This window comes from Mizuhopecten yessoensis, unplaced genomic scaffold (genome assembly GCF_002113885.1).
Source record: "Mizuhopecten yessoensis strain PY_sf001 unplaced genomic scaffold, ASM211388v2 scaffold419, whole genome shotgun sequence".
Taxonomy (NCBI): Eukaryota; Metazoa; Mollusca; class Bivalvia; order Pectinida; family Pectinidae; genus Mizuhopecten; species Mizuhopecten yessoensis.
Genome location: NW_018403537.1, coordinates 1,759,628 through 1,782,502, shown reverse-complemented (window position 1 = coordinate 1,782,502; position 22,875 = coordinate 1,759,628). Strand labels below are relative to the sequence as shown.

The 22,875-nt window shown below is 36.3% G+C and overlaps 2 protein-coding genes across 3 annotated transcripts in view; one reads left to right on the top strand and one right to left on the bottom strand.

The window, feature by feature from the left end:
- Window positions 1–1,289: 1,289 nt before the first annotated feature.
- Window positions 1,290–6,719, top strand: LOC110448108 (small nuclear ribonucleoprotein Sm D1-like). The gene is made up of 4 exons (XM_021494173.1): window positions 1,290–1,397; window positions 2,425–2,501; window positions 5,263–5,457; window positions 5,929–6,719. Exons 1-4 carry the CDS (start codon window positions 1,384–1,386, stop codon window positions 6,021–6,023), a joined length of 381 nt encoding a protein of 126 aa, XP_021349848.1. The 5' UTR covers window positions 1,290–1,383; the 3' UTR covers window positions 6,024–6,719.
- Window positions 6,720–14,906: 8,187 nt separating this feature from the next.
- Window positions 14,907–22,875, bottom strand: part of LOC110448371 (sodium- and chloride-dependent betaine transporter-like) — a 36,455-nt gene continuing 28,486 nt past the window's right edge. Inside the window, exons 11-16 of one of the 2 annotated variants that reach the window (XR_002462718.1) lie at window positions 22,716–22,847; window positions 22,077–22,176; window positions 20,943–21,043; window positions 18,173–18,340; window positions 15,181–15,382; window positions 14,907–15,134 (exon numbers count right to left, since the gene is read on the bottom strand). Coding sequence is in view for 1 of the 2 variants with exons in the window: in XM_021494566.1 (XP_021350241.1) it covers window positions 15,239–15,382; window positions 18,173–18,340; window positions 20,943–21,043; window positions 22,077–22,176; window positions 22,716–22,847 (645 nt within the window). In the remaining variant the exon portion in view is untranslated. Of the gene's footprint in view, window positions 15,383–18,172; window positions 18,341–20,942; window positions 21,044–22,076; window positions 22,177–22,715; window positions 22,848–22,875 lie in introns of both variants that reach the window. The other variant, XM_021494566.1, reaches the window with a different exon arrangement.

The window sequence follows — 22,875 nt, the reverse complement described above, 5'->3', positions numbered from 1 at the left end:
CACTAAATCAAAATAGACACACGGAAACATATGACGGTTACTTCCGACGGGAGAAATTTGTTAAAAAATGTTTGTTCTGATTTTTTTTTTAAATACAGTTTTATGTTGCTAGTTTTTGTTTCTATTTATACCGATATGAGTACAAAATAGCGACTGTTTCTTAAGTGCCCGGAAACCGATAACACGACGATATTTTTTGCCGTTCTGGCCTTCTTCAAGGGCAAAAGTTCACGATGAATTTAGCTTACGTCCAATTTACTTGTTTCGAGTTGTAGAGTTTATATCATATTGGTAAATGCAAAAAGGTCTCAAACGTTTCACAGAGCTTTACCACTGTTTCATCATCCAAGTGTGGGGACACTAGGGTGAGGGTATCCAAAATGAAACACTTTTGATGTAGTTTCTATTTATGACGCAGCATAAAGTTTCATTTTGCAATATATATGTATTCTCAATCAAATCATTTCATAGTTTTATGCATTTTGAGCAAATAGCATCTCTTAATCTTTGCTCAGAAAAACTCAATTGAAATATAAAAAAAATGAAATGAAAAAAAATGCCGGGAAAGAGTACGATGCGAAAACATTAACTTGATTTAAGTTCTAGATCTATTGCCTATTGGAAAACTACTATGTTTAAACGGATATCTTAGGGAATAAATTAATAAAGTTTGTCAGAAAGGGTCGAAACGTTTTTGAAATTAAAGCAAACATTTAAATACAGTAAGTTATTTTCATAAAACTGACTTATATATGGTGAATATTGTTCCATTTTGGGTACACGACCAGCTAAAAATTCCAAGTGAATCTGACGCACTTTAATGAGCTCTCTCTATATATAGTTACACATGCTGTTGATACCAACGAAATACATAAGAAGCCAAAGGCATGTGGTGTTTCATTACAGTTAATAAAAGGTCTTTCAGAAACTTTACATGAAATATCAATAGTTTTCTTTAAAAAGGGTTCAATTTTGGGTAACAGGCCTACCCTCACTAGCTCCACGGACTTAGATAACTAATCTAACTCCGTGCTAGCTCCTATGACAGTCCATATCCTGCACAATAATTCACTTCTTCTAGAAAAAAACTTCATAGTTTTAAAGTACCCATTTTGTTTTGTATTCAATTTAATTAAGTTTAGGCCTAACAGTTATATTGAAATCATATTAATGCACGAGCTATCGATAAATGCTTCAAATTTGTTTGTGTTCGTCTATAAAATCTATGGCGGTGAGTCGTATAATATCGTTGTCAGATATGCGTTTGAATAACATGTAGAATCAAATGAAGCGTCTAGGAAACGCTGGATTTTGAAGCGTATTTGAAACGCATTGTATGCGCCATTTTTGGAAAATTTACATGGTCAACCAATCCATGTAATCATGAATTTAGTGAGGTATGAATGCACGATTGCAACAATTTAACATCAAATCTAATGTTTGATTAATATCATCAGATGCTTATTTTATATGATACATGTTTTATTAAGCTGTAAACGTAATTTGTATGGAGCCGGTATACGGTTGTTTACATTTTTGTGCCAAATACAATGGGTCAGTTTTCATATTATAAATGTGTTAACTCCAACGTTGTTCTGGTAAATGCTCGTCAATTGTAACATGATGAAGTGTGTTTCTGTCATGGGAACAACTTTATTTCTGGCATTTGTTCTGGACTTGTACTGTCGAGGCTAGGCATACTCTGCTTGGAATAATTTACTTTGCCTATCGAGTCGGTAACGCTATCGTCTCCTCGACGTTTTTCGAGTGCTACTATTGACGTACATGTATAGCCAGTCTAAGTGTGTCGAATTAAAAGCGATTTAATATGTTCTGTACTGGAACCGAAGTGATTGTTAATTGTTAAATAATATTTATATTTGTATCAAGGGTTGAAGGGGAGGTAACCTGTTACTTAAATTTCAGGAAACAATAAGTTTGCCTTACACAAACTAACGAAGAAAATACTGCAGATGAATACGTTTGCCAGTATTACCGGTGAACATTGTCTGCTAAAACTGACGAGTCTGAATTATACAGCCTACGATTATAGTCAGTTTTAGCTGAATAAAACTTGCAGTGTCGGTAAATAATTGTTGCATGTTTTCAAATCTTGTAACGTTAATGGCGATAGATGTGTAACTAGGTTGGGTGGACGGCTGGCACTGTGTATATGGTAATGTACTCGCTTTTCACCAATATATGGATGGGATTTGATTTCCTAATCAGAAGTGAAAAGGTTTGTGGTCCCTAGCTGTCCAACCGTGCCCACATCCTGGCCAACAAGCATGATTCATATAAGTTGAAATAACTTGTTTCATAATTGTTGTAAAATAAATTAAGTTATGTAGTTATGATGTAAACAACAAGTGTTAAAAACAGGGTTCAGTATGTTTAAAAGGTGTTTTTCTCTTATCTTTTCAGATTTTTGATGAAACTCAGTCATGAAACAGTGACGATAGAGCTGAAAAATGGAACACAAGTCCATGGGACGATAACAGGCAGGTTCATTCTGTAGCTACAGCTAGTGGTTTTAACTTAAATTAGCAGGGTTGCCAACCTCTTAGGAGTCCAGTGTGGGAGATCTCCCTTCACTGGGTTTTCTTATGTGTCAGACTTTTTACAGCGTCGCGGCAAAACATCGTTTTGGGTGTAAGATAACATTTACAAATATATCAAACAAATCCTGGCTTCCTCTGACTATAACACTGCATTGTTGATCTTTTCACTTCAAGATCTTTGTAGGAAATAAAACAAAAAAACTTGCAGATATATAAAAGATTTATATTTATCACACACAAAAAAATGACATAAGAAATGCAACACATTATATAATTAAAGACCTTTCTTGTAACGATTCCACCCTTAGCTAGAACAGGTACCAGTCTTTTTTTTCTGTTTTTCCATGACCTGTTAAAAAAAATAACAGTTCATATCAAAAGTAAGAACTTTACCATAGTAGTAACATGAAAAAGTTCATTAACATGAAAGGTAAAAAAATATGTTAATTTGACAGTGAACAAATATTTTCCGTTCACTTCTGGCTACTATCCTAAGCAACAAATGGACCCTTATCATTTATACCACGTTTGCAATCCGATTCAATTGATCTGTTGCATGATTATGTATACCTACGTACTATATATGTCTATCCAACATGCCAAAGCACTTCCCGAAACTCGTTATTTCGTCATCACATCAGATTAAAATTGTTTATTCCTACAAGTCTCTGGTGTGTTAAATCATATACGCCAATTTACTGCAAAAAATAACTTTGCACTTTTCATCGGCCATTAGCAACCGTCTGTTCGTGTTTCAAGAATCATTTTCTCTTGATATTTCTGAAGGCCCGACCTGACAACAATCTTCCCTAATAAAAAACATATTGTTAGTAAAACTTTCTTTTTCTGTACGGTAAGTATGTTCAATATTAAAGTTTATGAGTGAAAACAACTCGCCTTAAGATATATTTACATTAATTTGTTTCCACTGGATGTAAAGCGACACCTCGCGTCAGCTCACTTCCAAAGCACAACGTTGCAATAAGAGTTATTCCCCTTTGTACGGTCCAAGCTAAAAAATGCCGATTTATGGCTTCGCGTGGGATGGAGGGAGAATATTTTCGAATGCGTGAGATTTATGGCTCACGTGGCGTGAGACATGTTTTAGCATGAGTAAGGTCGTCTCAGCGTGACGAATGCGTGTGATTTTGTCTCGCGCCGTTTAGTGTCAGTGTGCCCAAGTCCAAACTATTTTGACAGATGAATGCCCTAGCCTGTTGCAATTGACACCAATATGCATCAATAACCAAACCAAACACTTTTTTCAGTTTTTAACTTTTTTAGTGAGCAATTTCCTATAAATCCATGTTCAATTTTGTCTTTGTAATTGCATTGGCAGACCATTACTATGATTTTGCCTTATAAATTTGTTAAATAAAACATGCGAAAAATAAAGATTTTATTTAACTTGAGAGAGAAATCTGCATTGAAATGCTATCAATTTCACATGGAGAGCAGTTGATTGTATCTTCCCTTTTTAATATCTCAAAAGTATTCGGATGAAGTCTATGAGGTTGTTTTGAGAGGAATGTCTGATTTGTGAAAGCATTTAAATGTGGTAGAAATGAATATAGTTAATAGCACAGTTTTTGTTACCTATATTTTACAACAGTCTGTTTCTACAAGAATTGGGGAAAATATAGCATTATTTGTTTTGAAATTGGGAATATATTCCTCATTTTTTGGTAAATTTGGGAAAATAAGGTACTTTTTAAAGCTAAGGGAAACCGCCTGTATTAACCCCTTCACCCCTATGTAACTTTAGTAGACTCTTTCATGTATTGATATGGATGAGTTCATTATGGTCTACAGTGGTGAAAAGGTTAAGCAGTAAAACTGAGCAAAAAAAACACCACTAAACAGAATTTATAGAATTTCAATAATCATCTGCGTCACTTCTAAACTCTATTGGTGTTGTTTTTCAATGCTCATTACAGATGCAAGGAGGCAGTGCCCAAATCGGATCACTTTTTGAAAAAATACTTCAAATAAATGTGTCAAAAATACAGTTATATCAATGATTAATAATAAGCCTTAGAAAAGATAGTCATGCACCATTTTTTGTCTACAGATGATTAGTTTTTAAGTTCAAATAGCACCAGAAACGTAATTCAAACCCAAATGTCAGTGTTTTGATTACGTTTTTAAAAAAATGTTGCGCGACTATGCAATCTGTTTTGGATTAATTATATATATATATAAAGGAACAAATTCACACTTTAGAAATACTTTTTGTCTAAAGTTCATCATAAAATGTTAATATACTGTCAAAAAATATTCATTTGAAGTGGAAGATACTGCAAAATTTAAGCCTTAATCTAATTTGGGAGCTGACATTCGCAAAAAAAATGGAAACGCTGATTGGTGACTTCACAGCATACTATAAATATCTCAAGTGTGCCCCGGATGCTAATTTCATTAATAAGAACTCCCATTGTTAATTTTCCTTTGATCATGATACAACCATAAATTAATATAATTCCTCCCAAGAGTTTTCAATGAACGAATAAAATGATGGTTTGGTGATCTGATTTGGGTTTTGTCACCTTACATGTTCTTCAAAACTTAACAAAAAAAGCCAATTTTGTTAAAAGTGTGACTGCATCTGAAGTACAATAATCTTTATATAGATCAGAATATATATAAATTACATTTGTAGATGGTTATAATTGATGCTAATCTTTGTACTTCTGACTTTCAGGAGTGGACATCAGTATGAACACACATTTGAAGGCAGTTAAAATGACGTTGAAGAACAAAGACCCTGTACAGATTGACTCTCTGAGTATCCGTGGAAACAATGTGCGTTACTTCATCCTCCCCGACAGCCTCCCATTAGACACACTTCTCATTGACGACACACCCAAGACAAAGGCAAAGAAAAGCAGGGATGCAGGTAAGAAATTGAAACATTTTAATGGGCAACAAGTTTGAATATTTGTGAATATTTGACTGGTATCCAATAACGTTGTTAAACTTTGAATCGTTGAACCAATAAAATTTAAATAATGTCTTGAAAGGTTCATAATTCTGTCAGTGAATTGTAATCTTCAGTGGTATCGAATTGAATTCAGTTTTTTTTGTACATGAAATATTTATTTCTTCTTTTTCACTCATTTGTATACACCATATTTTTTTCAACAATTTGTGGTAATTGGAGGAAAATGAGTGATTTTCATATTTTTTTATAGAAATCAGTTTGATTATTACTGCTCTATTTTTATCGATCTTGTTTCACCTTTACATGAAAGATATTGTGGTACTGCAAAAATAACACTCCCGTGATATTACACTGTATACGTGGTGGTACCTGAAAGGCGAGCGAGTGTCAGTAAAACAGGAATAAAATGTCAGTCTGTTGTTGTAGCTGGTATGAGCCGCGGCCGTGGTCGTGGACGTGGAGGTGGCCGTGGAAGTCGAGGCAGCAGTGGCCGTGGAGGCAGGGGGCGTGGTCGCAGGTAGACGACGGCATTCCATCTGTGTTGTTCTGGTTCGAGAGTGACATCAGTCCATTGCAATATGTGTTGTACATGTTCTATGTGGAGGTGGACAGACTAGTGACAAGACTTTTGAAATCTCCACAGGAAACAGTTTAGACACCAGCTGTTGAGGTGCTACTACTCGGATAAAGTTTGACATTCTTGCATTGCTAGTAAGTTGCTGGGCCATATGCTGAATATTGGATTTTTTTCAAGGCTTTAGAGTAATAGAAATCCTTGTATAATAATCCTGTTTCTGATTATTTTTCAAAATTTATATCTCGTAGATAATGGGGGGGGGGGGGACCATTTTATATACTTCAAATTATCTGAGAAAAATGGAACTCAACTGTTAAACAGCATATAGGCTATTTGTGGATTCAAGTGGTGTTGGATTATCAAGAGAATGGAAGTGATTTTGGAGACAATCCAGAACCCATGAAAAGCAAACCATCAGTTACCTTTGATCAAAACTCACCTGGAAGGATTACGAGCTGATGGACGAGTTACATATAATTACAAGTAGGTGTGACGTAGACTTCAAAAGTCGGAGCGACAGTACAGATGATAAACAGAATCACTTTTTACTACACATAATACTACATACATCATGTTTTCAGTACATCCTCATCTCATGTCATTGTTTCATGATAATAAATCATACAAATTTAAAAGTCAATTTCGTTTTGAGTTTTCAATTCCTTTACTACCGGTAGTACATGTACTCCATTCTTAGCGAGAACACTCTTGTATATATATATATGTCAAATTACAAGAACTCTAAAATTCATTGTGTACGAGTGACAGGAGACAAAGCAGAAACTGACAATATTATTCTATTCAATAAAGACAGCAGTACGTACATGTACATCACTGTCAAAAAGTCGTCATTTGTATACCTTGATGAATCCCTTTTCAAATATATTTTTCTGTGCAGATTTGTAGAAAGAGTAGATATGCTGAATCTCGTAGTCACTGCATGCTGTATGTACAAGACGGCTATTGTGGGTCCCCAATAGAATTTCAGGTTTTCTTTGGTGTCTATATATAGCTATTACGCTACTTGGAGAAAATTGAAGAGACCAACATTTATCTGTAGTCAATATTGTATCACAAAACTTGGTATCTGTTTTTCTTTTCTCTTTCCTACTGTTTTTCGCTAGTGTCTCCCACGACTTTATAAATGTATGGTGAGGATATTAAACCCCAAACAAAACCACTTACTGGTGATTGTACAAAACCATATATACAGACAGTTACACTGTAGTATAAAATATTAAAAACAACTCCACAGATTACACAAAAATAACATTTTATTGATTTGATTTCAATGTACATTTTACAACTTTTGTGTAACGCATTGCCTCTCTAGCTATTTTCCAGTGTACCACGTGCACATATACAATATCAAAATATGGATGTACAAACTGAAGTTTGACCCCTCTTTTAAGATTTACATTTGGTATTGCCTTAGCTTATTTACTTCAGGTATTTTCCTTCCAATAATTGAGGCCAAAATTTGTGTTCAAAGTGAAAACATTTCCAAAATCTTCAACTGCAAAACGATTGATGTATATTTAATTTAGATCACATTTATTTTTGATTGCAACAACATTTTTAACAAGAGGCCCAATGGGTCTGAATCGCTCACCTGGTATTAATCTCGCAAATAATCTTTAAAGTGGACTAAAATACAGCTACAGGCAGAATATCTTTGACTCATAAGAACCTATTAAAAAACTGAAACATATGACGCCTGTGACCTTGAATGTCGAACAAGGACATAAGGTTGAACAGAGTGTATAGTCGTCCAACCAAGCATGCTTCTGGAAAAATATCATTACCCTGGACCTTTTGGTTATACAGAACAAGTCATTTAAAGATTTAAACATATATTGACCACTGTGACCTTGCATATGGGTGAAGGTCATTCATTTAAAAAAAACTGGTAGTCCTTAATCCCAGCAGGTTAATGGCCAAATATCATCACCCTTAGCCTTTTGCTTATTGAGAAGAGGTCTTTTAAAGGTTTTAAACATATTTGACCCCTGTGACCTTTGAAATGGGAGGTCATTTGTTTGAACAAATTTGGTAGCCCTTCATCCCAGGATGTTACTGGCCAAATATCATCACCCTTAGCCTTTTGCTTATTGAGAAGAGGTCTTTTAAAGGTTTTAAACATATTTGACCCCTGTGACCTTGGAAATGGGATAATGTCATTTGTTTGAACAAACTTGGTAGCCCTTCATCCAAGCATGTTACTGGCCAAATATCATCACCCTTAGCCTTTAAGTTACTGAGAAGAAGTTGGTGAAAGGTATTTAACATATTTGACCCCTGTGACCTTGGATATGAGCGCAGCTCCTTCATTTGAACATATTTGGTAGCCCTTCATCCCAGCATGCTAAAGGCCAAATATCATCACCCTAGGCCTCTTGGTTCTTTAGAAGAAGTCGTTCAAAGGTTTTAACATATTTGACCCCTGTGACCTTGGTTATGAGCGAAGCTCATTCATTTGAACATATTTGGTAGCCCTTCATCCCAGCATGTTACTGGCCAAACAACATTATCCTTTCCCTCTTGGGTATTCAGAAGAAGTCGTTCGTAGATTTTAACATATTTGACCCCTGCGACCTTGGATATGAGCGAAGCTCATTCATTTGAACATATTTGGTAGCCCTTCATCCCAGCTTGTTACTGGCCAAATATCATCACCCTGGGCCTCTTGGTTCTTTCCAAGAAGTCGTTCAAAGATTTTAACATATATGACCCCTGTGACCTTGAAAATGGGCGAAGGTCATTTGTTTGAACACACTTGGTAGCCCTTGATTTCAGGATGCTACTGGCCAAATATCATCATCCAAGGCTGTTTGGTTATTCAGAAGAAGTTGTTTTAAAGGTTTTAAACATATTTGACCCCTGTGACCTTGAAAGTGGATGAAGGTCATTCATTTGAACAAACTTGGTAGCGCTTGATTCCAGGATGCAACTGGCCAAATATCATCATCCAAGGCTGTTTGGTTATTGAGAAGAAGTTGTTTTAAAGGTTTTAAACATATTTGACCCCTGTGACCTTTGAAATGGGAGGTCATTTGTTTGAACAAATTTGGTAGCCCGTCATCCCAGCATGTTACTGGCCAAACAACATTATCCTTTCCCTCTTGGGTATTCAGAAGAAGTCGTTCGTAGATTTTAACATATTTGACCCCTGTGACCTTGAAAATAGATGAAGGTCATTCATTTGAACAAACTTGGTAGCCCTTTATCCCAGCATGTTACTGGCCAAATATCATCTCCCTAGGCCTCTTGGTTCTTTAGAAGAAGTCGTTCAAAGGTTTTAACATATTTGACCCCTGTGCCCTTGAAAATGGATGAAGGTCATTCGTTTGAACAAACTTGGTAGCCCTTGATTAAAGGATGCAACTGGCCAAATATCATCATCCAAGGCTGTTTGGTTATTCAGAAGAAGTTGTTTTAAAGGTTTTAAACATATTTGACCCCTGTGACCTTTGAAATGGGAGGTCATTTGTTTGAACAAATTTGGTAGCCCTTCATCCCAGCATGTTACTGGCCAAATATCATCACCCTAGGCCTCTTGGTTCTTTAGAAGAAGTCGTTCAAAGATTTTAACATATTTGACCCCTGTGACCTTGAAAATGGATGAAGGTCATTCATTTGAACACACTTGGTAGCCCTTGATTTCAGGATGCTACTGGCCAAATATCGCCATCCTAGGCCGTTTGGTTACTGAAAAGAAGTTGTTTTAAGTAAAAAGTTGACGCCGGACAGACGGACGCCGGACGCCGCACCATGGCGTTATAAGCTCAATTGCCCTTTGGGCAGGTGAGCTAAAAATGAAGTAATGAAAAGAAATGGATTTAGAAGATTTGATATGCTGTCAATTTTTCACAACTTTATGAAAGGGACAACTAATAACAAGAAAATCCCTTAATTTATGAGCATAAATCAATAACCAGAAAAAGACCTAAATTATGTGCGTATTAACAAATAAACTGTAGACATTAATTATAAATGTACGAAGTATTTTTGGCAGCAGTATTTTATAGCAAGACTAATCTGAATTCAAGATGCACATTTATGGCAGACATTTATATAAAATAAAATGCAAATCTAGAAATTCTGGTGCTGAAAATTTAACAGTACATTTTGTTAACCCGGACATTAATGTGGACATAGCACTAAAAAATAAACACAAGCTGTCTATATCTGATATGTAATTTTCGTTAACATAACTTTTAAGGTGTTTTCAAAACTGATTGACAATATTGAGGAATGTCTTGCAGTCCACTGATGTGCCGAGTTTAAAAAAAAAATCTTAAAAAATCTATAAATGAAACGTATCATCACTGGCGTCAGTACTTGTTAAATGGATAATAGATACATATATCTACACCTCATATGTTGATACAGAAACACAGCTTAGTACAATAAACTGTAATTATACATGCTCTGTCAGATTTAAATATAGTCAAACCCCCATAATAGATATTGTATTTATATGGACAACACAAACTTACAAAACGACACATTAACAGATCCAGAAATATTACATTTACAGGATACAATCGGCTACAAACTGACAACAAACCATGATCATCTGACAATGCCCAAGTTTGTTAGTGTACATGAGATGTCGGTCAATATATAAGACTAGAACGATCATTAACAACTTGTGTTAGTTAAAATGCTACCTTTAGTCTTTCACCTCTTAAGTCACATTTGAACCTTATATTACCAAACCAAAGACTGGGCAAGTCCAGTTTACAATTGTAAGGGCGAATGAGTCGAGTCAATACACTGAATCCACTGGTCAGTAAAACAACAATATTATATCTAAAGAAGACAATAAGAAACAAGAGTACCGCAGGGCGGAACAAAAAAATGCCTGTCGATTGTTATACTATCTTACATTGAAATAAGATCTGCATCATTCAAAGAGTGGTTAGCTGACATGCGATAAAAATGTAGGAGAAAATCTCCAGATAAAAAAAGCAAATACTGAAATGAATAAAGGGCAATAACTTTTGCAAAAATCGTCGAATCAAAATTCTTTTAAGGGAGACGCAACTTCATATCATGATTATTTAGCCTACTAAGTTTCAAAGAGATCCGTTGAAAAATGTAGGAGGAGATTGCCGGACAAAAATCAAATACTGAAATGAACAAAAGGCAATAACTATTGGAAAAATTGTTGAATCAAAATTCTTTTAAGGGAGACACAACTTCATATAATGATTATAATGTATGCAAGTTTCAAAGAGATCACTCGATAATGTAGGAGGAGATTGCCGGACAAACAAAAGTTTACGCCGGCCGGACAACGCCATACCATAATATTCCCGTCAAATTGGACGGGCGTATAAAACTCAATCAAATGATGAAAGTTCATTTATCAAGCAAACTATTGGCAACTCAATGTTTTTTTTCAGGCTCTGTTATCTGTCACTGCAAATTTAAGAGCTTCCTGGAGGGCAGGGGGTTTGCCCCCAGACCCAGGGGTTTGGGGCTTAACCCCTTCACCCCATTTTAATTGACACAACCCACCCCAGCCCCACTTAATGCCGTTAGGCTGTGACGATGGATTGTCATCAATATCCCCCGCAGTTTTAAGCAAGTCATGATTAAAATGTGCAAATGACTTAGTAGCAATATATAATCTATTCAAATGTAATATTAAATGGTATGGAGTGCTACAAATCGGTCTGCTATATTCCTATAGATATATTATACCAACAGTAATTCAAACCGACGTATAAAGCAATTCTGCAAACATGAAACATACTCATAATACCTAAAATCATGACAAAACATGTTTTGTTTACAACCTCAAACATTTTAAAGCATTTTATACCATTTCGTAACCAATCCACTGAAATTTAAAATGCAGTCAAATATAGCATTTGCAACATGACTGTTAAGCGACCCTTTCTGCAATTAGTAACAATCTTGTACATGTACCTATAGTGACCCAGATATATGATATATTCGCTAAAGGACATATGTAGGTCAAATTCAGTGATCGTAACATTCTTTCAATTATATTAAATAGTGCCACAGCACTATTAAAATGAGGCCCAAGACAGGATACTTGTAAACTATATTGAAATAAAAACGAAATTAAACTAATGTGATGCGAAAATTTATTTCAACCAGCTGTAACCTGAGGAAAATGGGGTATCATCTCAGCTTCGGCTAATATTCTGTAAATGCTAGTGTCTAGGTTGGGAAAATTAAGTTACAGAATTTTGGTGCTCCACTGAAATAAGTCGATCTCATCCGTTATATTACAGGTTCAAGATTTTATCAAACCCCACACGGCTTCAACTATTGTTGATTGTGTTATGTTATAGAAGTTCATGTACATTGCCTAAATCTCTTAAAAGAACATATTCAAAAGTATGAGATCATAATATGGTAAGAAAATGTAATAACACAAACATTATAAACAATATATGGATAACAATGAACTTGCAGTTAAGACAATGAAGTCATAAGATACTGACATCACATTTTACACACTCATCACACACAAGGCTAGCAGTCGACTTAAATTACAAAAGCTCACATCCTCAAAATAAATAAACTTTGAACATTTTAAAACTGTTCCAGTTTTATTTAAAACGAATGGTACCAAAAACAAAATAAAAAGGTTCAATGTTTAGGATAAGAAAATTCTTTCCAAAGAAAATCATAACTTTTTAGGTCACCTGAGCTTTAGCTCAAGTGACCTATTGCTATCCGTTTTCGTCCGTCGTCGTCCGTCGTCCGTCGTCCGTCGTACGTCGTCCGTCGTCCGTCGTCCGTCGTCCGTTAACATTTTACATTTCAAACTTAAAGTCAAGTTCTGCTGGGCCGATTGAACTGAAAGTTGATAGGAATGATCGCCTCATGGTCCTGACAAAGTGTTGTTATTTTTCGGGTCGATCAGAAATCCAATATGGCCGCCACGGCCGCCATTTTGAAAACCTATTTCAAACTTAAAGTCAAGTTCTGCTGGACCGATTGAACTTAAAGTTTGTAGGAATGATCGACTCATGGTCCTGACAAAGTGTTGTTATTTTTCAGGTCAATCATAAATCCAATATGGCCGCCACGGCCACCATTTTGAAAACATATTTCAAACTTAAAGTCAAGTTCTGCTAGGCCGATTGAACTGAAACTTTGTAGGAATGATTGACTCATGGTCCTGACAAAGTGTTGTTATTTTTCGGGTCGATCAGAAATCCAATATGGCCACCACGGCTGCCATTTTGGTAAACTATTTCAAACTTAAAGTAAAGATCTACTTGGCCGATTGAACTGAAACTTTGTAGGAATGATCGAATCATGGTCCTGACAAAGTGTTGTTATTTTTCGGGTCAATCAGAAATACAATTTGGCTGCCATGGCCGCTATTTTGCTACTAAGTTCTAATAGGCCGATCTCACTTAAAATTGGTCTAGGAATGATCAGCTCATGGTCCTGACAAAGTTAAGTTAACATTATACTATTTTTTACTCAAATTGGTACATATTTCAACAACAAAAATAAATACTATAGACTCAGGTGACCGTTAAGGCCCATGGGCCTCTTGTTATATATGATTACCACAATTTGGAAACCAAATAAAGTCAACTGGTATAATTAACCTGTAGAATTACAATTCTGCTGCTCATGCCTATTCTTTAATTTTTGGGATGTTAAAATAACCGACAAAACAATATTCAATTTTCTATGTTTGATGGATAAATTTGCAAAAGAGATAAATTAACCTGTTTAAATATTAAAACTTAACATTAGCATAATGAAATGGACAAATTTTAAGTATTTAAAAGTAAATGGTGCGATAATAATTAAAAGGACTAGTTTGTTCAAGGAACAGTTGCCATGATACATCAGGTACAAAAATAAGATTTTATTTTCAAATAAGAAGAAATTTCTATCGTTCCATCATAATCTGGGCATAAGACATTCTATCAAAATCTGAGAGAACGAGATATCTTATAAAAATCGGGGGATAATAGATTCTATCATAAAGCAGGGGACAAGAGACTGTCAAAGTAGGGGAATAAGTTATTCTACAAAAATCGAGGATAAAAGATTCTGTCAAAATAGGGGAATAAGTTATTCTACAAAAATTGAGGATAAAAGATTCTGTCAAAATAAGGGAATAAGAGATTCTATAAGAATTCGAAGAAAAGACAAGTTCTATCAAAATCGGGGCGAATAGGAGATTTTATAAAAATAGGGTGATAAGAGATTCTATAAAAATCTGGGGATAAAGAATTCCTTTATAATCAGGGATTAAGAGAATCCTCCATCAAAAAGGGATTAAAAGGTTGATTATATCATAATTGGAGGACAAGAGAATCTTGTCATAATCAAGAGATAAATGATTTTTTTTTCATATTCTCAGGCGCAACAGATTCTATTATGATCAGGGGAATAGGAATTTTCAAAATAAAAAAGAGATTCTATTATTATCACACCTGATTATAAAGATATATCAAAATTAGCAGTTGAGAAATGTCTTAATAATCGGTGAATAAGAGATTCTAGTTTAAATTAAGGGATCAAAAGATTCCTTTGTAACCAATGTTTACAAAATTTCTGGTGTAGTTTACATTTACCGTCATCTTTATCATTTTTATTGAAACTGGTCTCATAACTGACATTAAGCTGTGACGATGTACTGTAGTCAGACACTGGTCACTACAGGACCCTGGTCACTCAATAACTGGATGCTGGTCGCTACTATCATATTTTACCGGCAAAAAGCCCCCTCTCGCAAATAAGCCCCCTCCCCACTTTGGTAAATGTCCTGGGAACAGGGTGGGTGGGTGCCTGCCATTAAGCTCCNGAGAGAAAAAAACGAAAGTACTAAACATTAGTCACTACTGTACTGGACACCGGTCACTACTGCTAGATATTGGTCATTACTGCAGCCAGACAACTGCCAATACTGCAGCTAGACATCGAGAAATCAATCACTTTTGCCACCAGAAACCAGTAAGAACTTGTCAAACATCAATCATTGCTTGGCAAGACATCGGTCAGCACAGACTGGACACGACTAAATGAGTTACTATAAGACATCGGTCAGCACAGACTGGACACGACTAAATGAGTTACTATAAGACATCGGTCAGCACAGACTGGACACGACTAAATGAGTTACTATAGTATGAGGTACAGTAGTTATCGCTCATGAGCACCAAACAGATTCGCGCGTACAAGCTGCAGGCCTTGTAGGCGCGGATATACAGATGTTTGGTACATTTCTCTGTATTTACTGATGTGTGGTCCCCACTCCAAAGTTGGCTGTGTCAATTTCCAAATACGCTGGAAAATAAAGCATTCAGGAATGTTAGCAAAAACAACTATATCACAACCAAATGAAACTTTTAGGAATATACATTTTCTTTGTCTTAATATTTAAAAAATTAAAATAAATTAAATTAAAATAAAACTATATTATTAAATTTTTCTGAGAAGTGCAAATAACCTGTGTCTACGGATCATCAAACAATTTTCAGTTTAATCTCACCAATTTTGTTACAGATGATTTAATCACATTCATAAGAAGCAAGTGACTTTAGTTTACAGGAAAATAAACCTGACTAATAAACATGAACATTTGTCGACTCATAGACTTTACACCATGGCCAGGCTTGAAGTCATTACTTTACATTTTAAATTGTAATTTGTGTATGAGTAATTTCAACTTTTGATCAGCCTTATCTAACAATTTCCTGAGAGAGCGCTGTCACTACATTTTTTCTAAAACATAGAAGGTGTGAGTGTCCTCAACATTCACCAGCTTCTCAAGATAACTAGGTAGAATACATTCTCTCATTTCCTTGTGTGTAAGGTAGAGCTGTTCTCTCATTTCCTTGTGTGTATCATAGAGCTGTTCTCTCATTTCCCTGTGTGTATCATAGAGCTGTTCTCTCATTTCCCTGTGTGTATCATAGAGCTGTTCTCTCATTTCCTTGTGTGTATCATAGAGCTGTTCTCTCATTTCCTTGTGTGTATCATAGAGCTGTTCTCTCATTTCCCTGTGTGTATCATAGAGCTGTTCTCTCATTTCCTTGTGTGTATCATAGAGCTGTTCTCTCATTTCCCTGTGTGTATCATAGAGCTGTTCTCTCATTTCCTTGTGTGTATCATAGAGCTGTTCTCTCATTTCCCTGTGTGTATCATAGAGCTGTTCTCTCATTTCCCTGTGTGTATCATAGAGCTGTTCTCTCATTTCCTTGTGTGTATCATAGAGCTGTTCTCTCATTTCCTTGTGTGTATCATAGAGCTGTTCTCTCATTTCCTTGTGTGTATCATAGAGCTGTTCTCTCATTTCCTTGTGTGTAAGGTAGTGCTGTTCTCTCATTTCCTTGTGTGTATCATAGAGCTGTTCTCTCATTTCCCTGTGTGTATCATAGAGCTGTTCTCTCATTTCCCTGTGTGTATCATAGAGCTGTTCTCTCATTTCCTTGTGTGTATCATAGAGCTGTTCTCTCATTTCCCTGTGTGTATCATAGAGCTGTTCTCTCATTTCCTTGTGTGTAACGTAGAGATGTTCCCTCATTTCCTTGTGTGTAACACAGAGCTGTTCTCTCATTTCCTTGTGTGTAACGTAGAGATGTTCCCTCATTTCCTTGTGTGTAACATAGAGCTGTTCTCTCATTTCCTTGTGTGTAAGGTAGAGCTGTTCCAGAAGGTACACTACGTAAGGACCCTACCTACACTGGACCAGCGTTTACTTTTCTCCTCTTTTGTTACAATTTTTCTAGTGTTTATTTGACATGAGTGGTCTATTCACTAGAGGTTGTTTTTGATAACAAACACATACATCTCCCCTTATTGGCCAATATACATACATTGTATCTGTTTTACAATTATTTGACCTTTTACCTAGAGGTTAAAGTCACAATGACATCCTCTGTGGATGATGAAGCTATTGTTCAAGTTTCATTAAAATATCTTCAATAGTTTAATTTTTACATCCATGACAAAATTTACTGAAAATTCTGCACTTATTTGTAATTGCCATATACTGCAAACCTCTTTGATGTTCTAGAATTTTTGCTCTTGCTTTACTTTGACCTTTAAGGTTCAGGTCACAGTGACCTAATTACAGCACAATGCACACATTCAGTGGGTAATGCACATTCATTTAAAAGGTTTATCAAGAAATCTTTCAAGGATGAAAAGCTATGGTCTGGACGAGATATCACTTGCTACTTGACCTTTGACCTTGATTTGAAGGTAACAGTGACCGTATTTCTGTGCAGTGCTTACTTCCTTGGGGTGATGCAGGTACAGGTTGGATTTCCTCAAAACATCTGTAACGGTTTGAAAGTAATGGTGGGGACAAGATTTTTACTGGAAATTTTGCACTCAATCAACATTTGGCCTTGGTATGAAGGTCACAGTGACCTAATTAAAGGTGGCAATGCAGGTATACTTCAAGTTTCATCAATGATGTCCTAGTTAGGGGGGATTTACATGTATCCATAAGTTGTCATGTCATTCTAAGGTAGCATACATCCTTAAGTCTTGAAATCACAGTATGGTAGCATACATACTTAAGTCTCTAAGTCACAGTAAGTTAGCATACATCATTAAGTCTTGAAATAAGTCTTCAAATCACAGTAAGTTAGCGTACATCATTAAGTCTTGAAGTCACAGTAAGTTAGCATACATCATTAAGTCTTGAAGTCACAGTAAGGTAACATACATCCCTAAGTCTTGAAATCACAGTATGGTAGCATACATACTTAAGTCTCTAAGTCACAGTAAGGTAGCATACATCCTTAAGTTTCTATGTCACAGTTAGTTAGCGTACATCCTTAAGTCTTGAAGTCACAGTAAGTTAGCGTACATCCCTAAGTTAAGTCACAGTAAGGTAGCATACATCCTTAAGTCTTGAAGTCACAGTAAGGTAGCATACATCCTTAAGTCTTTAAGTCACAGTAAGGTAGCATACATCCTTTAGTCTTTAAGTCACAGTAAGGTAGCATACATCCTTAATATCTTTTCAAGTATGACAGATGAACTAAAACCAATATATGGCTAAAATTCCTGTTGGTATAGATGTGACTAAAAACAGTAGCATTTCTTTGCTTACATACTTACGTTTACTATTGAACCTTTAGCCTTGACTATCTGTGATACCATGAGAACAGGTACTGGAATTATGGGTATCACAGACAGGAGGAGGCCAAAAGCTCGTGCACTTCCCGGGTAATGATAGCCTTCATATGTAGGGGGCTGGTAGTTTATCATTGTTGCTATGAATGCAATCTGAAAATACAAGTTTTAGAACCAAAATAATCATTAAAGAGAATATTCCAGAAAAAATGCAGAAGGGGGTGGGGCAGGGGGGTAGTTATTTTCTGTGAGACCACCAACAGTCACAATTATTTTTTCTGTGGCCTACTATGCAAATGCTCACAAATAATTAAGACCCCGCTCCACTATCCATGTGTTTCCAGGCTAAAATGCTCGATTGGGAATGTCTTCCCCAAAGATATCCATTTTTAACAAGAGGCCCAGGGGCCTTAATAGCTCACCTGGTATTTTATTTCAAGATTCTTTTGTCCCTAAGCATGCTTCAGACAGCATTTGGTTTAAATCCCTTCACTTGTACAGTAGGAGAAAAAAATTCCTCCATTTCCCCTATTGGCCCCTGCCCTCCGTCCCCCAGGGGGGGGGGGGGGGGGGGGGGGCGGGCAGCATACCCTCAGTTTATACAAACTTGAGAGGCCCCTTTGTCCAAAGATGCTCTAGAACAAATTTGGTCAAAATCCTTCCATTGGTTGAGAGGATTTACCTATTTTCCCCTGCCCTTCTGCCCTAGGGGGGAGGGGGGAGACACATCTTCCATTTATACAAACTTGATGGTCCTTTGTCCATGGACGCTCTATAACATTTTTTTTTTAAATACTTCTATTGAGAAGGAGAAGATTTTTGAAGATTTATCTATTTTCCCTCTATTTGGCCCCACCCCTTTGCCTCCAGGGGGGGGCATACCCTCTGTTTATAAAAATATCGAGAACCCTTTGTCCAATGATGCTTCACTACAAGTTTGGTCAAAATCCTTTGAGCTGTTAAGGACTAGTAGTGTTTTAAAAGAAAAGGTTGCTGGACGCCGTGCTACGGCATAATATAAGCTCACTTGGCCCTTTGGGTCAGGTGAGCCAAAATTTTGTATTGTGCCGGTAAAAAGGTTTCTGTTTCACCGTTACAGTTTTTAGCAGTGGTTCATGATCAGTGTACATACCATCATTATGAGCGGAATGATAACACACCAACAGTGTACATACCATCATTATGAGTGGAGTGATAACACACCAACAGTGTACATACCATCATTATGAGAAGAATGATAACACACATCATTATCATGAGTGGAGTGATAACACACCAACAGTGTACATACCATCGTTATGAGTGGAATGATAACACACCAACAGTGTACATATCATCATTATGAGTGGAGTGATAACACACCAACAGTGTACATACCATCATTATGAGTGGAGTGATAACACCAACACTGTACATACCATCATTATGAGTGGAATGATATCACACCAACAGTGTACATACCATCATTATGAGTGGAGTGATAACACACCAACAGTGTACATACCATCATTATGAGTGGAATGATAACACACATCATTATTATGAGTGGAGTGATAACACACCAACAGTGTACATACCATCGTTATGAGGGGAATGATAACACACCAACAGTGTACATACCATCGTTATGAGGGGAATGATAACACACCAACAGTGTACATATCATCATTATGAGTGGAGTGATAACACACCATCAGTGTACATACCATCATTATGAGTGGAGTGATAACACTCCAACAGTGTACACACCATCATTATGAGTGGAGTGATAACACAACAACAGTGCACATACCATCATTATGAGTGGAGTGATAACAACAGTGTACATACCATCATTATGAGCAGCGTGATAACACACCAACAGTGTACATACCATCATTATGAGTGGAGTGATAACACACATCATTATTATGAGTGGAGTGATAACACACCAACAGTGTACATACCATCATTATGAGTGGAGTGATAACACACCAACAGTGTACATACCATCATTATGAGTGGAGTGATAACACACCAACAGTGTACATACCATCATTATGAGTGGAGTGATAACACACCAACAGTGTACATACCATCATTATGAGCAGAGTGATAACACACCAACAGTGTACATACCATCATTATGAGCGGAGTGATAACCCCCCAACAGCGTACATACCATCATTATGTGCGGAGTGATAACACACCAACAGTGTACATACCATCATTATGAGTAGAGTGATAACACAACAACAGTGTACACACCATCATTATGAGTGGAGTGATAACACACCAACAGTGTACATACCATCATTATGAGTGGAGTGATAACACACAAACAGTGTACATACCATCATTATGAGCGGAGTGATAACACACCAACAGAGTAAATACCATCATTATGAGTGGAGTGATAACACACCAACAGTGTACATAACATCATTATGAGTGGAGTGATAACACACAAACAGTGTACATACCATCATTAAGAGCGGAGTGATAACACACCAACAGAGTAAACACCATCATTATGAGTGGAGTGATAACAACAGTGTACATACCATCATTATGAGGGGAGTGATAACACACCAACAGTGTACATAACATCATTATGAGTGGAGTGATAACACACCGACAGTGTACATACCATCATTATGAGCGGCGTGATAACACACCAACACAGTCGGATTATAACAGGGACATCATTATGAGAAGAATGATAACACACATCATTATCATGAGTGGAGTGATAACACACCAACAGTGTACATACCATCATTATGAGCGGCGTGATAACACACCAACACAGTCGGATTATAACAGGGACGGGTCTACCCATCATCAGTTCTACGTCCCTACTGAAACGGTCCGCCCCTAAAACACAAAATACCAACTAATTTTAAAGATATTTTACAGAAAAACTAAGAACATTTGTATGAAAAGAAAACGTAATTTTTCAGCCATATTTGTCAGCCAGTGACTGTTATTGACCTGAAGTCACATAGGTCCTCCATTACATTTACATAGTGTCTTAACTATATCAGTTACATTAGAATAAACACTGGCACAATTAACCCTTGATTACATTATATAATGAACTAATCCGAAACGTTATACATGTATATCCTTTACACGTGTTACATATATCCACGATACACATAGATTACCACTCCCTTGTGAGTACACAAGTACTTGTAAATTTGAAACAAACTTGTTATATATAGGATCTTACATGAGTTTCCATTTCATATGAAATTTGTGAAACGAGTCTAAGAATTTTTCAATTTAGCGAGCCTCTGGCGAGCTAAAATGAAAACTCTGTGACGAGTTTCATTAATTTCATATGAAATGAAAACAAGTGTAAGACAACTTTTATCAAGTAACAAACATTTGTGGCATTCATTCGTGTAAAACGACAATTTTCATGCAACCTTGCAATGTTAAAAGTCGCTATTTTGACTCGAGTGCATAAGGCTGTGAGTTTATGACGTCATGTTCTTGTCCTAGGCGTGACATCATAATTGAAACAATTAAAGCTTACAACCAATCACAGGGCTGATAAATCATATTACATGGGTTAATATGCCAAAAAATTATGACATGGGTATATTCACTGGATAACAAAGTACATTATGTGATATAAAATAATTTCTGACCATTTCGATGCGAACCTATGTATGCAGTTTTTAACCTTTTACCATTCAGTTGCCTTTGAGTGTATTCAGTTTGGTGTCGTCAGGCCCAATATGACTTCACTATTGCAAGGCCATTAAGCAACTATTAACTAGCCAACTATTTAACATAAAAAAATCATTATAAAAACCCCTCCTAATCTGCTAATCAAACAAGGAAATACTGATCACAGTTATAAGATATTTAGATTGTAAGTGAGTAGTGATTATATTACCGTAGAGCCATCCCACGATGAAACACTCCAGGAAACAGGTAAGTAGGACACACAGTGAGGCAGCGTACCAGTCGACAAGCTGGAAGATGTACATCCCTCCCTGTAGAGCAAACAAAATCAACACAATCATATTATCGGTCATTTCCTCGTAATCAGGGGGGTTATAATATACCTGGAATGTATTACAATATATTGCATTACAGAAGGAATGTATTTCAATATGCAGATCTCAACTTAAAATCATTACTGTCTCAGCCGATCATAGGCCATGGTGGCCATCTTGAATTCTTACAATTAAAAGTTGTCCATAGGATTGAAGTATATCCTCAATGTATCATTCCTTGAACATTTCATTGCAATTGGTCACATAAGATTGGAAAATTTGTTTTTGGTGGAAAAAAAGCTGAAACCAAAATATTCGCTACGCAACTACATGATGTGCAGATTATTCTTATAACAAAGTTTTGTTGAAATTAGATTGTTGTGTTAGGCAGAGTTGTCTGGACAGAATTTCATTTCCCAGACAGATGGACAAGCTGTTACCAGTATAGCTTCTGTAATTTTGTTGTAGGAGTATAAATACATAGCATGATAAACAGAATAAAAGCAGCGAAGGTGTAGTTATTATGTTGTACGTACATTAGTGGTGAACGGTAATCCAAGAATAAACAGCACAAGTGATAGAGCAGCCGTCAGCAGGACCTTACGCTTGCCGAGCTGACGAGGAAACGCATCCACCAGTCCACTGGACACCGTCTCAAATGTACCGAACTGTGAAGGAATCAACACAAAGCTACCG

Excerpts from the sequence above, each read along its gene's own strand:
- LOC110448108 (XM_021494173.1), top strand. Across the intron at positions 2,502-5,262 it reads AGTCCATGGGACGATAACAG|GAGTGGACATCAGTATGAAC; the intron begins GCAGGTTCATTC and ends TCTGACTTTCAG. Across the intron at positions 5,458-5,928 it reads AAAGAAAAGCAGGGATGCAG|CTGGTATGAGCCGCGGCCGT; the intron begins GTAAGAAATTGA and ends CTGTTGTTGTAG.